Below are 16024 nucleotides of genomic sequence, written 5' to 3'. Positions count from 1 at the left end.
GCATTGCAAGCTTTGAGATTTGCACCAAACTCACAGCAGCCTGGTAAAAAGATCAGCACTGCCATCTACTGGGCATGCACAGATCAAACCATGTAAATGAAAAAAGATTATTTGTCTTTACAAACATCAACAAAATGTGGGCATGCATTAGTATTTAGCTCCTTTTACTCTGATGCCCCCAAATACAATTCAGTGCGACCAGGAGGTTTCAGCAGCCACCCAGTTAGTAAATAGAGTCCACCTGTGTGTAATTTATTCTCAGTATAAATCCAGCTGTTCTGTGAGGGCCTAAGAGATTTGTTAGAGAACAATGAGCATCATCAAGACCAAGGAACACAGCAAACAGGTCAGGGAGAAGCTGTGGAGAAGTTTAAAGCAGGGTTGGGTTCTAAAAAATGGAGCATGAAAAAGCTGCAAACCTAATTTGCCACAAGCCATAGAGGAGACACAGAAAACGTGTGGAAGAAGGTGCAGTGGTCAAATGAGATTAAAACTGATTTTTAACCTACACCCTATTAGTAAAATTGTAACTGGCAGAAAACTAACACTTCACCCTGAACACACAATTCCCTTGGTAACATCATGGTGGCAGCATCATGCTGTGAGGATGCTTTTGTTCAGGGAAACCAAAGAAGCTGGTTAGTTGATGGAAAGACAAATGAAGCTAATCTTTGTCCAGTAAGGAAATCTGTTTAAGGCTACAAAAGAGATCAGACTGGGGTGGACGTTCACCTTCTACCACGATGCATCTGAACATACAGCCTGAGCCTCAGTGGAAGGGTTTCGATCAAAGCTTATTATTGTGTTAGAAAGACCTAGTTAAAGTCCAGATCTAAATCAAATTGTCAGTCTCTGACAAGTCTTGAACATTGATGTCTACAGCCTAAATCCAAACTGATTGAGCTGTTTTTAAAAGATGAACGCATAAATGTCGGTCGAGATGTGCAAAGCAGGCAGAGACATTGTTTTGCAAAAACCTTTCAGGTTTTCCAAAATATTGAGTCACAACTGTATTCTTAGATCTTTGGTTAAATAAAAGGAGGTTCGATAAGAACGTCCCAGTGCACATGTTTCAGGTTTTAATACATCAAAAACTTTGAAAACTATCCTTTTTTTTTTTTCTTTTGTACCTTTTACAGTTATACATTAAATTGTGTTGGTCAAATTTTAACTCACCTAAATGTTCCTCTGTACACAGACTGACCTTTGCTTATAAAGCAGATTTAAAAAGTCAGGACATGACCTAAAAGCTCTGTTTTAACAACCTTGGTTTTATTTTGAAAGTCAATGTCCATTAAGCTCTGCGTAACTAACCATTGATTAAGCGGATACTGTCAGAATAAGAGATTTTTTCGTACTGGTAAAGCTGTTATTTTTTACTTTCCATAACTCATGAAACCCTTAATATTCATATATTTATGAACAAAATGTATGAGTTACAGGTGCATCTCAATAAATTGGAATATGTTCAAAAAGGTTCATTTCAGTAATTCAGCTCGTAAAGAAACACTCATACAGATTTATTTTAAACAAAGTGAAACATTTCAAATATTTATTTCTGTTAATACTGACGATTAGGGTTACGGCTAATCAAAACTTTTTTTTCCATAGAAAATTATTACATACAGTAAATGTGAAGGAGTTTTAATACAGAAATGTAATAATTTGGCCTCTACAATCATGACTGATTTGACCATTGTTGACACCTCCACCAGGTGGCCAAGCCACAAAAGCACATTGCTAAAGAGGCTGACTGTTCAGAGGGCCTACATATAAATATAGCAACTATAACTACTTTATGCATTTAATTGTCTCACATTGGGCTGTTGTTACACATCTCCTGAACTTGAGGCAATATTATATTTGACATTTTTCACATGTAGACCCATGAAGTTCACATCAGCTTCAGATTCCAATACTTATAAATCAAAAGGCCACTATTACTTTACGCTGCCTTGATACGTAACTTGTACAGTACAGTATTATAATTTTCATTTTCTCATGTTTTCATACTTTCATGAAGTATTTGAATTTCTTGGAAAACTGAATTTTGGGTCTTCATTAGCTGTAAACTATAGTCATACAGATTAATAGAAATAAAGGCTTGAAATCTTTTACTGTGTGTAACAAATCCATATCAGCTATACTATACCCCCATTTCACTTTTGAACTAAATTAAGAAAATGTATATACTTTTCAAATCTATTTTAATTCACTGAGATACGCTTGTATTTTAATTCTAGAGCTCACTCAGTGTGGCAAAAACAGTTTTTATACGAATGCTTTAATTTTGGAAAAACTGTGACCGGATGTGGTTTTCTGTGCGCAGAAAGCTAACAACCTGAACTTCCGTTACAGTTTTGTTGCAGGGAACTCCTCCTGAGCTGCGCTCTCAACAAACAAGCAATCTTGGAGCTATCTAAACGGCCTGAACATGTTGTCCTACATCATCGGGGTGAGTATGTTTCAATGCAACATTGTTAAACTCGTTTTACTCGAGCTAATCTCTCAGCCCTGATCAAAGCTAACATTAGCTAGCGCGAAGTTTGTCCACATTAAAGTCCAGTCGGCCTCCCCGCAGGAATGTGCGTGACTCATTTCTCTTGTTGGGGGATTAAACTAAGATGACTTTTAGTCCTGACAACGCCCCGCAGAGCTCTTGCACAGCATGCAGCTAATGCTAACCGGTGGTCTGCTGTCTGACCTTCATCTCACAGGTGATCCGAGGCGGCTTTGACAGCATCGTCAACCTCATCTTCAGACTGTTCTTCTCCAAGAGGAGACTTGCCATCACCTTGGAGGACCCCAACATTAAATATGCGCTAAGGCTCATTGACAAACAGGTAACCGCAGTACTGTGCAGCAAGGCATGCTTCTGCCTGCTAACGCAGCTGGTGTGTTCACGTACCAGTCGTCTTTTGTAAGGTTTTAGCGTCGCAGGAACTGATATATATTTTTTTGTGTCATTGTTGCTTGTTTAGATTGTGAGTCATGACACAAGGAAGTTCCGCTTTGCTCTGCCTTCTCCTAAACACGTCCTCGGCCTTCCGATTGGTCAGTATGAGCACTCAAATGTACACCTAGTAAAAAGAGTGATTTAGGTCAAAATGTGATGAGACTAACACAGTAATGTTAATGCACAGTAACATACATGTGTTTGCTTCACCTTAGCACATCCACGGAATTTTATTTTTGCAAATTCCTCTTAGTAAAATGGCTTAAAGCACAATCAGTTTGGATGGAAAGCATCCCCTTAGCATAATGCTGCCACCACCATGTTTCAAATTGGAGCTGGAATGTTTTGAGTAATGTTCAGTTTTAGTTTGTCTCCATGTAGGCCAAAAAGTTCTGTTTTGGTCTCCTCTGACCAGACCTGCTTCCTCTATGTAGCTTCTCCAGAGTTACAATGGGCCTCCTGGCTGCTTCTGTGATTGAAACTCATCTTTCCTCGATTGTTAGTTTTTAGGTAGATGTTCATATCTTCTTAGGCTTGTAATGTAACACTCTGTCGGATTTCCAGATCAGATTGAAGGTAACAGATTAAAGCAGGACTTCCACACTTTGCAGAGTCTCATTTGTAAAAACTTTATAAACATGCATCTTTTTCCTTAGGTTGGTCTGTCACATAAAATCCATTAAAGCATGAAAAAAAATGTGGAATTGAAATGCGGGGTTTCCAACTTTTTCAAGGAACTTTCTATTTGCATTAAAGCTCTAATATGTGTTTTGTAGCCTGAGCAATTGTTTTATACATCAAAAAATAAAAGCTAAATAAAACTGTGTCCGTTTCCGCTCTCCTCTTCAGGGCAGCACATCTATTTGTCTGCAAAAATAAACGGGCAGCTCGTCGTCCGTCCGTACACACCCGTCTCCAGCGATGACGACAAAGGCTTTGTGGACCTGGTGGTGAAGGTGAAGTCCAGCAGCAAGTCGTTTCTCTGCCTACGCGTTTTATTTTAAGTATTTAAATATCCTCTGTCCGTCTTTCTCTCACAGATTTATTTCAAAAGTGTAAATCCTAAATTCCCAGAAGGTGGGAAGATGAGTCAGTATTTGGAGAGCCTCAAGATCGGCGACACAATTGAATTCAGAGGACCCAGTGGTCTTCTTGTCTACAAAGGCAAAGGTAAGATCTGCTCATTAACATCAGCGTTCCTACACTGTCTTTTTTTTAATATTCACTTATGAAAACTGGGTATGGAAAATGTTTGGGTTTCCAGACTTTTTCCAATATGTAAAAGATAAAAAACAGCATTTCTGAAAACGAGGAGCCTTTTAACACAGATTTATATTAACATGATGTCTTTAATCCTAGTTTCTGAGTTACAGGCAGACCAAAAAATAAAAAAATCAAGTCTTCATCCTTTTATATCAGGGTCAACTGGGTCCAGTATAGAGGTCTTAAAAGACATTATTGCATTTATACTTTACTAAAAGGCAAAAGAAAAGTGTTGAAAGCTTTGGAAAAATCTGGAATTTCCTTTGATTGTTTTCCATACATGGATAGGTATGGCCAAAATAAAATAGACCATGAATAATGTTTGATTTTCCTAACTTATTACTTCTGTTTCATAAAGTAAAACATTTAATAACCCTGGGTAAATGCAGAGGCTTTCACACTGACATGCTTGTATTTCATTTGCTAAATCCCACCTTAATTTTCCCATTTTACCCATCATTATATTTATTTTTGACTTACTGAATTAATCCACATTCATTTAAAAATCAGCAACTACCATTTTACTACCCTTTTAGTAGTAAAACAACTTTAAATTCAGGTTCAATTGTCTAAAATGTCAAACAAAGCACTAAAACGACTTTATTTTGGAGCTTTTGCTACAAAAATAAAGGTACCAGAGATAACAAGCTGGACTTTAATGAGTCTTTATTTATTCTAAGAGACTTTATTCTTTAATTAACAAGTCTAAGAATGGATCTATGTTAGTCTAGATGCCACAGATACAGTGAAATTGTCTTCTATACCACACTACCGTGTTTTTTAATTATCTGTGGAATCTTTTAAGTCTGAAAAATGATGACATTTTCTAATGAGAAGATCTTTTTTAACGCTGCAGATTATAAAGTGTGATTTAAAGAATCCGGATTGATTGTAAAATACTCCACAGTCCAGGTTTTTCCAGTTTTACAAAACAAACATAATAAAAGCAAACTGGGTAAATAGTTTGTTCTAAAATGTTTTAAACTTTAGGAAGGCATGGCATTTTAAAGGACCAATTTTAACAATGAGACCCATGCTGACGTTGGCCTCATCGTTGAAAGCTGCTCGTCTTGTTTTGTGTCTGAACTCTGACGTTGGAACTGAACCTGGTGTTGTCTCTGCAGGTGTTTTTGCCATTCAGCCAGATAAGAAGTCTCCAGCTGTGACCAAGACGGCCAAACATGTGGGCATGATCGCTGGAGGAACAGGTGAGAGTTGAACAAACTCTGATCTCTGCACAGAAACAGCATGAAATAAAGTGCAGAGCTGCTGTAGTAGAGACATCCTGCAACACTGTGTTGCGTAATGAGGGAGTGGACACGGTTCAGAGCTTCTGACTCTTTCTCAAAGGGATCAACATCAGTTGGTTTATTTACATAGAACCAATTCACAACTAATACCACCTAACAAGACAAACTGATCTAATCATATAGAGGGATTTAACTTCAGGTAGATCCTGTCACTGGCCACTTTATTAGGCAAACCTTGCTTTTACCAGGTTGGACCCATTTTGCCTTCACAACCTTCTTAATTCTTCATGGCAACGATTCAACAAGGTATTAGAGACTTTGACATGATAGCATCTCCTATTCCAGCACTGCCCAGATTGAGATCTGGTGTGCGTGGTGCCATTGGAGCACAATAAACTTGTCGTCATGTGCAAGAAACCTATTTGAGATGATTTGGGCATTATGACATGGTGCATTATTCAACCAAGAGTAGCCATCCTAAGATGGACAGAGTCAGAATCAATACTGAGGCTGTAGGGGTTAAACTAGGCTTAATTGCTACTCAGGAGTCCAAAGCATGCCAAGAAATTATTCCCTGTACCCTGAGACCACCATCAGCCTGAACTGTTAACACAAGGCCGGATGGAGAAATTCTGACCCACTCCTTGAATGTTGCTGCAGGCAAGGCTTTTTCAATCTGTTATTGTCCAGTTTTGGAGGATTGTACGAATTGTAGTGTCAGTTTCATGTTCGTAGTTTGCACGACTGGCACCTCTGCTGCTGTAGCCAATCTGCTTCAAGATTTGACGTATTGTGCATTCAAAGATGGTATTTTGTTGTAACAAGTGGTTATCTGAGCTACTGTTTGCTTTTCTACCATCTTAAACCAGTCCACCTGTACCCCTCTGACATGAACAGGGCATGTCTACTGCATAACTGCTGCTCACACTGGATGTTTCCTCTTTCTCTACAACCCCCAGAGATAGTTGTTTGTGTGAAAGTCCCAGATCAGCTCAACCATCTAGCGTTTAAACTTGATGTCAAAGGGTCACTGATTGTATTGTTTGGCTTGGTTGACGAAGAATGAAAGCTTCGCCCCAAAAAAACACAACCTGGCCAGATTTTATGCAGTTTGCATAAACAAAGTTATGCAAAAATTCAAAAACATAAGTTCACTCTAAGCTTTCAGGCATAAAAATACTCCTGAACTAAAGAGATGGAAAAAACAAAATTGTAGAAATAATCCAATGACTTTATACAGGTCCTTCTCAAAAAATTAGCATATTGTGATAAAGTTCATTATTTTCCATAATGTCATGATGAAAATTTAACATTCATATATTTTAGATTCATTGCACACTAACTGAAATATTTCAGGTCTTTTATTGTCTTAATACGGATGATTTTGGCATACAGCTCATGAAAACCCAAAATTCCTATCTCACAAAATTAGCATATCATTAAAAGGGTCTCTAAACGAGCTATGAACCTAATCATCTGAATCAACGAGTTAACTCTAAACACCTGCAAAAGATTCCTGAGGCCTTTAAAACTCCCAGCCTGGTTCATCACTCAAAACCCCAATCATGGGTAAGACTGCCGACCTGACTGCTGTCCAGAAGGCCACTATTGACACCCTCAAGCAAGAGGGTAAGACACAGAAAGAAATTTCTGAACAAATAGGCTGTTCCCAGAGTGCTGTATCAAGGCACCTCAGTGGGAAGTCTGTGGGAAGGAAAAAGTGTGGCAGAAAACGCTGCACAACGAGAAGAGGTGACCGGACCCTGAGGAAGATTGTAGAGAAGGGCCGATTCCAGACCTTGGGGGACCTGCGGAAGCAGTGGACTGAGTCTGGAGTAGAAACATCCAGAGCCACCGTGCACAGGCGTGTGCAGGAAATGGGCTACAGGTGCCGCATTCCCCAGACCTGGGCTACAGAGAAGCAGCACTGGACTGTTGCTCAGTGGTCCAAAGTACTTTTTTCGGATGAAAGCAAATTCTGCATGTCATTCGGAAATCAAGGTCCCAGAGTCTGGAGGAAGACTGGGGAGAAGGAAATGCCAAAATGCCAGAAGTCCAGTGTCAAGTACCCACAGTCAGTGATGGTCTGGGGTGCCGTGTCAGCTGCTGGTGTTGGTCCACTGTGTTTTATCAAGGGCAGGGTCAATGCAGCTAGCTATCAGGAGATTTTGGAGCACTTCATGCTTCCATCTGCTGAAAAGCTTTATGGAGATGAAGATTTCATTTTTCAGCACGACCTGGCACCTGCTCACAGTGCCAAAACCACTGGTAAATGGTTTACTGACCATGGTATCACTGTGCTCAATTGGCCTGCCAACTCTCCTGACCTGAACCCCATAGAGAATCTGTGGGATATTGTGAAGAGAACGTTGAGAGACTCAAGACCCAACACTCTGGATGAGCTAAAGGCCGCTATCAAAGCATCCTGGGCCTCCATAAGACCTCAGCAGTGCCACAGGCTGATTGCCTCCATGCCACGCCGCATTGAAGCAGTCATTTCTGCAAAAGGATTCCCGACCAAGTATTGAGTGCATAACTGTACATGATTATTTGAAGGTTGACGTTTTTTGTATTAAAAACACTTTTCTTTTATTGGTCGGATGAAATATGCTAATTTTGTGAGATAGGAATTCTGGGTTTTCATGAGCTGTATGCCAAAATCATCCGTATTAAGACAGTAAAAGATCTGAAATATTTCAGTTAGTGTGCAATGAATCTAAAATATATGAATGTTAAATTTTCATCATGACATTATGGAAAATAATGAACTTTATCACAATATGCATATTTTTTGAGAAGGACCTGTATAGTGGCACTGAAAGGTGGTTTTTGATTTTGGTTACTTTAAATGTAGGAAGACTGGAGAAAAAAAATGAAGTCATAGTTGCGTAATCGAACTATTTATAGAGCATACATTCAACACAAAGTCCTTCAGAGGTTTAGAAACAGATAAAATCTCTATTTACATGTAGTTGATTTTATGTTTTCATGTCTTTAGAAATAAAAGTCCATTAAACTCTCCATGCAGGGTTAATTACTGTAGGACTGTACTTCAGATGTATTTTATTCAATTAGTGTAATTCCTAAAATACTTATTCAGCATCGATTATTTTTCTATGCTAACATTTAACTGTGCAAGATATTAGAATTTGGATTATTTGTGGTTTGGTGGGACATTTATATCTGATCAGACTTCACCCACACATTTCCTCACAGAGCAAGTCAGCACAAACATCTCTGTTTTTAGCCACAACCATATTTTTAAGTTTGAATAACTTTCATGTTTATTTTAATGGGAAAACTCTGTCCTGTGGTTTCTTCAGGGATCACCCCCATGCTGCAACTCATCACCGCAGTCACAAAGGATCCTCAGGACCAAACAGTGTGTCACCTGCTGTTTGCCAACCAGGTGAGGTCCACAGTCTTGAATCACTAATTTTCTGCCCATCTAAAGAGACCGCCGTATAATAAACCAACTCCTGTGTCCACAGACTGAGAAGGACATCCTGCTGAAAGATGAACTGGAAGAGATTCAAGCCAACCATCCAGACCGATTCAAGCTGTGGTACACAGTGGACAGAGCGCCTGAAAGTAAGTCCTGGAACAGTGAAACCTGCCGGCAAACTGGTTTCCTTGTCAACAGAAGTAGTAGGCACAGATGGAGAGTAGCGTGACTTGGAAAAAGGGCCACATGTTTAAATCAGCTTCAAATGTTGATTAACCAGCTAAGGTCTGTGTTCAGAGTATTTGTAAAGTTACACAGCATCATTTTAAGGCACCACTGTACTCCAGAAGCCTCATTAAAATGAAATGCAAACTGCTTTATTGTTAACAATAGAAATTCAATAGCTAATTCTGTTGATCAGCAGGTCAAATGCCTCAAAACTAAAACCTCTAAATTATTTCAGTCTGTCAACCAGTTGGGAACATGCACTTCAATGCATTAATGGGACATCTAGCATGTTTTGTTGGATTTGAAACTACTAAATCTATTAAAGAACCTGCTGCATATTTTCTTTTTAGCCACAAAACGATTACAAAAAACTAAATCTGCTGCAGGTTCACAGACAGAGCAAGTAGTTTTGGATCTAACTGAAAAAATAAGAATATTTCCATTTATCATTAAAACATATGTCCTTAACCATTGTTAAAAAGTCTTTTCAAAAAAAGATTTATTGAGTTTGGAAAAAAACAACACAATTATTGCACGTGTGAAACGGTGAATTGCCTTTAATCATGAAACTGTCCTTGGTACCTGCTTGTTGACTCTTCCCATAAAATGTATGTAGGCAGATTATAAAAAAAACACTAAATCAGCAGTTTACTGTTCCCCATGAACCTCTGCAAGAGCAATATAACAAATAAAATAAGTTCTAATGACAAAAAATTTATAAGATAACTTATTCCTACAAGTCAAATGTTCTCAAATTTTAATACAAACGATGCGACTTGTTGAGTTGTTCCTGTAAATGAAATTTATTGAAAATGTAGGCCATTTATTATACATGAAAACAGTACAGTTTAAGTATAATTTCAGGTTATTTTGCTAAAATATTACAAAACAATTCAGTGGCTTTCTGTGCTTATGCTATCAGTTTCTCATAGATCACTTTTAAAGTTTGCACATGACTGCTGCTCCTCTGCCATCTTTAATTGTGCTGACTATTCAAAACACATCTGCTTGACACATGCAAGTTCAGCATTTGAAAGCATCGAAGCCCTAGTTTGTCTGAAAGATGCGTTTTGATTAGTTTACAGACTGAAAAATATGAGGTTTTTAGTATTTGACCTGCCCATCATTTGTTAGTGATAATTAAGGAAAAATGAAGAGTTTAACTGTAATATTTTTAAGTTTGTGCACCAAATGTCAATGTTAAAGAAATGCGTTTTGTATCTAAACCAAAACTAATTTCTCTGAAATTAATTTAATGCGCAGCATTACTCATCATCCATAGTAATATGTACACTGGTTTCAGTAGGGAAGGACCTTTGCAGAAAACTGTACTGATGTTTTGCTTTGAATGTGGTAACGTAGCACCATCTGGTGGACAGAAATATAAAGTAAAAAATCATGGCATTAAATCTCAACGTAAAAACATGCATTTTTCTATCTGAAGGAAAATCAGATCAAAGATTGAGTTTTCAGTAGGACATTCTTGTGTAGTGGAGTCAGTATTAAGATCTCTTGAGGCTCATTTGTCATTTCAAGTCACCTCAAAACTGTTGTTGCTGCTGTTCCATAATTTCACTCTGACTTTTTCTGTGCTTTTCAGACTGGGAGTTCAGTCAGGGCTTCATCAACGAAGACATGTTGAAGGAACATCTCCCACCTCCTGGTGATGACACACTCATCCTGATGTGTGGGCCTCCACCCATGATCCAGTTCGCCTGCAACCCCAACTTAGACAAAGCGGGCTACTCCCCCAGCCGCAGGTTTGCCTTCTAGACAACCTTCCACTTGGAGGAAGAGAGGTTTGGATGTTTAAGGGCCTCATATTGTTTCTGCCCTTAAAGCACTAAAGCAGAGGGATTTGCACAGTTTAAACTTTATTTATGGAAAACAATCACAGCTAGGACCAAACCACGGGAGTTTGACGGGCCAGGAAGTTGTGAATAATGGTGAGATGGGATTTTTCAGATCGGTGTTTGGTGTAAAATGTGTTCAGAGACGTTTGAACAAACTTGCTTTGGCTTCAAATCAGCAAAGTTAAGGTTCATCAAGTGCCTTAAAAAAAAACTGCAGAACTTGGTTTTGTTTTTTTTAAAGGTCAGCACTGCTTCTTTCATTGCTATTGAATGCCACCCAGTTAAACCTGCTGTTTACTGAAGATGTCAGTTTTATCCTAAATGTTACATGAAGTAAATCTGGCTGCAGCAGTTGCTTGTATTAATATGGAACATAAAAATCTTGCTACCAAAGTGATGTCTGGGGTTGTTATGTATAAAGCCTGAACAGGACAAAAAAGAATAGTTAATTAGATTTTATTACCAAAACAATTCATATGCACAACAAAGATTTGGCTTTTCCTCCTAAAAACACAATTTGTGACTTTCTGCTTCACAGTTTTTGCCTTAAAGGGATAGTTCAGGATTTTTAAGGTGAGCTTATTTAGTAAGAATGGTTTATCCTAACTTTTTTATTACCCTTTCAACTGTCATGACTGCTGGATGATCTTCCTATTTCAGACAAGGTCATTGATGGCAAGCACCTCAGACTTCTACAATTGCCATCTTTAAAGGTTCATTGAACAGAGTTTAAGCTTTCAGGTCTGTCCAATCTGATTTTAGACTAAGTGAAGGCACCTAGAAGGGCATGGTAAGATTTAACCACTTATGAACTGTCCCTTTAACTTCATTGTTGCTCACAGTGGCAAAAATGTCTCTAAAGGGAAAGAAATCACAAGAAGAGCTGCTTAATGTAGAAGTTTGGTACCTGGGGTGCAGTTAGAACTGGACCCAATTGTAAAACAAGTCAAATTTGCATGATGCAGTTGATTAGATTGTAATCTTTTCAACATTCATGTTGCCAGATCACGCTCCCACTGATTAATTGAGTCCAGTTGCAGTATGCAACAGCTACCATGGTACCACAGATGCTTGGTAAGTTGAGTTTCTTCCCAGTTGTCTAAAGACAGAACCACTGCACACCAATCCTAACTATTTTACAATGAAGAAAATTCAAGATATGTAAAAGGTCTAGCTGCTTCCTGCTAAATGAATTTATTGTAACAAAGCAGCTCCCTGTACCACGCACAAAATAGCAGATCCTCATAGTTAAAGGGAGAGATTTTCAGTTCATGCATATTGTGAGAAACCTCAATAAATACAGTATGGAGACTAAATATTTGGTCAGGTGAAAGCTGCAGGCTGATACTCAGGTGGAGGAGTGGTTTGCTTCTGTTTTGTCCTCTGAGGGACAAATTGAGATCACCTGGAACAGCTCGTCTTCCTTCAGCATGCTCTGAAACACAGACAGGAAAAAACATTTCCAGCAAATGTAGGAATCATGCACTGGATGATCAGATAGGAACAGCTTGTCCTCATACCGTCAGATTATTGATTCCCTCTGAGAACGCCCCAATCTGTCTGACGGTTCCTTCAGAATCTTCCATCTGGGAAAAAGAGGGGAGCAGCTCAGACATTACTTTATGAAACCCATCTAGGATAACTCAGCAGTGGAAACACCTACCTGCTCCAAGTGGTCCAGGGTTTCCTCATAGATGTGGACATTTCTCTGGAAGCTGCTGCTCTTGGGCATTTCCACATTCATAGGACAGATGTAGTCCTCCCCATCATCCTGACGTTTCCTCCTCAGAGAGCCAAGACCACCAAAAGATGAACGTCTTGGCTGGAACAAACAAGAGATGCTCATTTCATAACAAAAGTTCTGGAGGTGTTTTAGCACCAACTCTGACTCCTGCTCTGCAAAATATGATTCCAAGAGTGAAAAATTAATGTCTTTAATATATTGAACCTTTTGGATGTCATCTTGCTGCAGTTGATGCCCACCTCCTACAGAAATGATATTTGGATGCTTAAAATCAAAACGCATCATAATGGGAGAAATGTTTTTAACGTGATGGAAAGATGTCCTCTAGCTCTATCATGATCATCAGGGTTCTGATACAATACAGTAAAAACCTTTAATTCTTTTTAAGTATAAATTGATTATGTTAATGTCAGGCCTTGTCTATTTATAAATATTCCATTGTAGTTTAAACAGAAAAGAAACAATTACTAAATTTGGTAAAAATGTTAGGCTAGCTTGCACACTTTGATTTTTTTTTTATTCTTGGGCAGAATATTGTCTGTTATTGCTGCTTTAGTTTCCTTTTTCTCAGAGACTTAGTGCAGTAGCTTCCTTTCAACCAGCAACAGATGCAGAAACATTACTTGCAGAGCCTTCATTTACCTTAACCTTAGCAGTAGCAGTGAGGACAGTGTAATCCGGGTTTTCCAGACACTCCTGTTTGAGCTGCTGCGCCTCGGAGCCGACAAGCAGGTGGAAGTGTGTAGCCAGGTGGCGTCTCAGCAGGGTTTTGCTGGGAGGAATGTTGAGCAGGAGGGCGAGTGCTTCCACGTTGAATCTAGGGTCCAACACCTTCAGAACACACAGACATGGTGATGTTGGAGACCCTTTACCTCTGGAGGTGCTTCACTAAAAGACACATCAGGTCATCACCATCAGTCCTCCGTGAACTCCGCTCCCTCTAAGGTTGGGAGCGTATTCTGCCAGATCTACGGAGCGCAGCCACTCCATCACTCTGTGGTTGGTCCACTGGGAGATCTCAGCCGGCGTGATGTTGTTCTGCACAAACAAACAAATTAAAAGACAAGGAAGAAAGTCGCAGCTGTAAATCAGAGCAGAAGCGTAGAATGTTGTAATACCTCATCAGAGGGGCGTCGCCTCAGACAGTTCGGTTCATAGGAGTTCAGACGCAGGACCTGAATGGCCCTCTTGATGCTGAGGTGATGAAGAACACTCCCAACCTTCAGCGACAGCAGATCTTCCTGCGGAGGAGGATTAAACAGGAGCCAAGTGTTACAAAAACGCAGCTCATTGATCCGCAGATATCAGTTCAGTTCCCAGTTTTCATTCCTATGTTTGTGCATTTTTAATGTGTACAAATAACATTTTACTTTGAATTTTTGACATTTTTACCGAGGTCAAACTCCAGCCCTCGAGGTTTGGCATCCAGCAACTAAACGTTGCAGGACACAGTGGTTAAAAAATTCTAATTCCACCCTTCTCCAGAGTGGTTGAGAACCCTGTTAAAAGCTCACCACTGTCATGTATTGCAACATGCGTCCATCAACTCGGGCTTCATCAAAGTTGCTCTTGTACTGCGGGAGGCCGATGTCATCCAGCCATCCTGAAGAAACAAAGCAAATCATCAGTCAGAAACTTAAAAAGCTGCAGGAGACGGCAAATCTGCTCTGAGACACCATCACTCACTGGTGACCCAGTTGTGGTCCAGCTTGCCCTGAAGGTCATCGCCCTCTGAGCCGTGAGCCTGCAGGGCAAGCTGCAGTTTCTTCCTGAGAAGCGGCAACTTCATTCCCAGCTCCTGAAGAGGAAAACAGGAATTTTCTCAGTAAATCTACTTACTCTGTTCAGAGATTTAACGTTCTGTAGGGATGTTCTGATAAATCAGATCTTGTTTCATCTCTTAAAATGTGAGGCTGAATAAAATAACTAAATCACATAATTCTGAAGAATGAATTACTCTAAACCTAATTAAACAAATCAAGTTATAATTTTTGACAACAGGAAATGATTCCCACCTTCTCCAGATCATGTTGTGATGCCTGCAGTAATGTTTGTCCGGATTTGATCCAGTTCTGTCCCTGAGCTGCGTACAGGCCAAGGCCCTGCTCCTGTAGCCAGGCACAAACGTCCTCTTTACTCCAGCGAGAGAAAGGAACATCAACGGCCCTGAACATAGAACTCCCTATTGTTACTCTTTTAAACAGGAAAACCGATCCAAGTCAGCAGGAGAACAATGGCCTGATATTAAAGTCCTTTTCCACAAAAAGTCAATTATTAGTAAAAGAAACAGAATCTAAAATGATCCAAATAGGGAAAAGTTCACAATTGAAGACTGTTAAAAATGAGATGGATAACCCCAGAAAAGGTCACATTATCTATAAATACACTGGCAGCCATTTTTATTGCAGACAAGGATCAAAATAAATCTATGTGACGACCTAAAATAAGTGGCTTAAGTAGCTGCACAAACATTTCAGCAAAGCTGTTTGGTTGAAAGAATGAGGTAATATTTATTTTGTTTCATAAATGTTTATTTCAAGTTTAGAAAAATTCTGATTTCATTTCTGTTCATCATTATTTACCAGCCTACATGTGTATCACTTTATTTTAAGTTAATTCACTACCAATCAAGTGCTATACATACAATGTTTTTCAGTCTCAATAAATGATTTTTATTTTAAATTTTTTCGTTAACTGAATAGGCCTAATATTTGTTGATAGTTGTTTTATTAGCTTTTTAATTTTTAGGGCGCGTAAAGCACTTTGGCCAGCTTGTAGTGCCATAGAAATAAAGTTAAATTGAGTAGATATTTGTAGATGTATTGTTTGAATTAACATGCTGGATGCCTATTTATATCATGTACAGAAACTACTGATGAAAACTCGCTTGTTGATTAATTGAGGTAAAATAATAGACATCGCTTACCAGATCAAAAACAGTTCTCTGTATTAAAAAGCAGTAAAGCTCAGTCACTCTGACAACTAACAGATGGCTGTTATTTCAGCAGCACATGTTGTACATGCTGGTTGTAGTGCATTCCTTTCTGAAAATCTGAGCAAAAAGGCTAATTTTAAACATTGCTCAGAAGAAGAGCATACTTGGCTTACAAAGTTGATTGGAGAAGGGTCAAAACTAGAAATATGTGAAAGAAAACTGAAAACTACCATTTCAATTGATCAGTATAGACTCAACCAATGTTCAGGGTGATCAAAGGTCTACAGGTACCTGTGTGTATTTTAACAATTATGTGAAGCCGAGCTATGGGCAGGAAATCTCCACAAAGT

The 16024-nt window shown here is 39.0% G+C and overlaps 2 protein-coding genes across 5 annotated transcripts in view; one reads left to right on the top strand and one right to left on the bottom strand.

The window, feature by feature from the left end:
• Nucleotides 1–2296: 2296 nt before the first annotated feature.
• On the top strand, nucleotides 2297–11388 carry LOC124882842 (NADH-cytochrome b5 reductase 3-like). Its single transcript, XM_047389422.1, has 9 exons — nucleotides 2297–2455; nucleotides 2718–2843; nucleotides 2982–3054; nucleotides 3806–3912; nucleotides 3997–4126; nucleotides 5344–5427; nucleotides 8793–8878; nucleotides 8961–9060; nucleotides 10743–11388. Exons 1-9 carry the CDS (start codon nucleotides 2435–2437, stop codon nucleotides 10913–10915), a joined length of 900 nt encoding a protein of 299 aa, XP_047245378.1. The 5' UTR covers nucleotides 2297–2434; the 3' UTR covers nucleotides 10916–11388.
• A 47-nt stretch (nucleotides 11389–11435) lies between these two features.
• ppfibp1a (PPFIA binding protein 1a) overlaps nucleotides 11436–16024 on the bottom strand; it is a 35834-nt gene continuing 31245 nt past the window's right edge. For all 4 annotated transcript variants that reach the window (XM_047389417.1, XM_047389418.1, XM_047389420.1 and 1 more), the window contains 9 exons: nucleotides 14755–14905; nucleotides 14426–14537; nucleotides 14254–14342; nucleotides 13858–13980; nucleotides 13652–13777; nucleotides 13382–13570; nucleotides 12659–12817; nucleotides 12516–12581; nucleotides 11436–12430 (listed from right to left, as the gene is read on the bottom strand). In XM_047389417.1, the coding sequence (XP_047245373.1) occupies nucleotides 12344–12430; nucleotides 12516–12581; nucleotides 12659–12817; nucleotides 13382–13570; nucleotides 13652–13777; nucleotides 13858–13980; nucleotides 14254–14342; nucleotides 14426–14537; nucleotides 14755–14905 (1102 nt within the window). In that variant the 3' untranslated portion in view covers nucleotides 11436–12343. The remainder of the gene's footprint in view (nucleotides 12431–12515; nucleotides 12582–12658; nucleotides 12818–13381; nucleotides 13571–13651; nucleotides 13778–13857; nucleotides 13981–14253; nucleotides 14343–14425; nucleotides 14538–14754; nucleotides 14906–16024) is intronic.

The sequence above is a fragment of the Girardinichthys multiradiatus genome, chromosome 17 (assembly GCF_021462225.1).
Source record: "Girardinichthys multiradiatus isolate DD_20200921_A chromosome 17, DD_fGirMul_XY1, whole genome shotgun sequence".
NCBI classification, from domain to species: Eukaryota; Metazoa; Chordata; class Actinopteri; order Cyprinodontiformes; family Goodeidae; genus Girardinichthys; species Girardinichthys multiradiatus.
This window is presented reverse-complemented; position numbering and strand designations above follow the sequence as displayed.

Bases quoted from the DNA above. Each gene is read 5' to 3' on its own strand.
- LOC124882842 (XM_047389422.1), top strand. From the start codon at position 2,435: ATGTTGTCCTACATCATCGGG. The intron at 3,913-3,996 runs GTGAAGTCCAGC...TTTCTCTCACAG, and splicing joins TTGTGGACCTGGTGGTGAAG to ATTTATTTCAAAAGTGTAAA. The intron at 8,879-8,960 runs GTGAGGTCCACA...CTGTGTCCACAG, and splicing joins ACCTGCTGTTTGCCAACCAG to ACTGAGAAGGACATCCTGCT.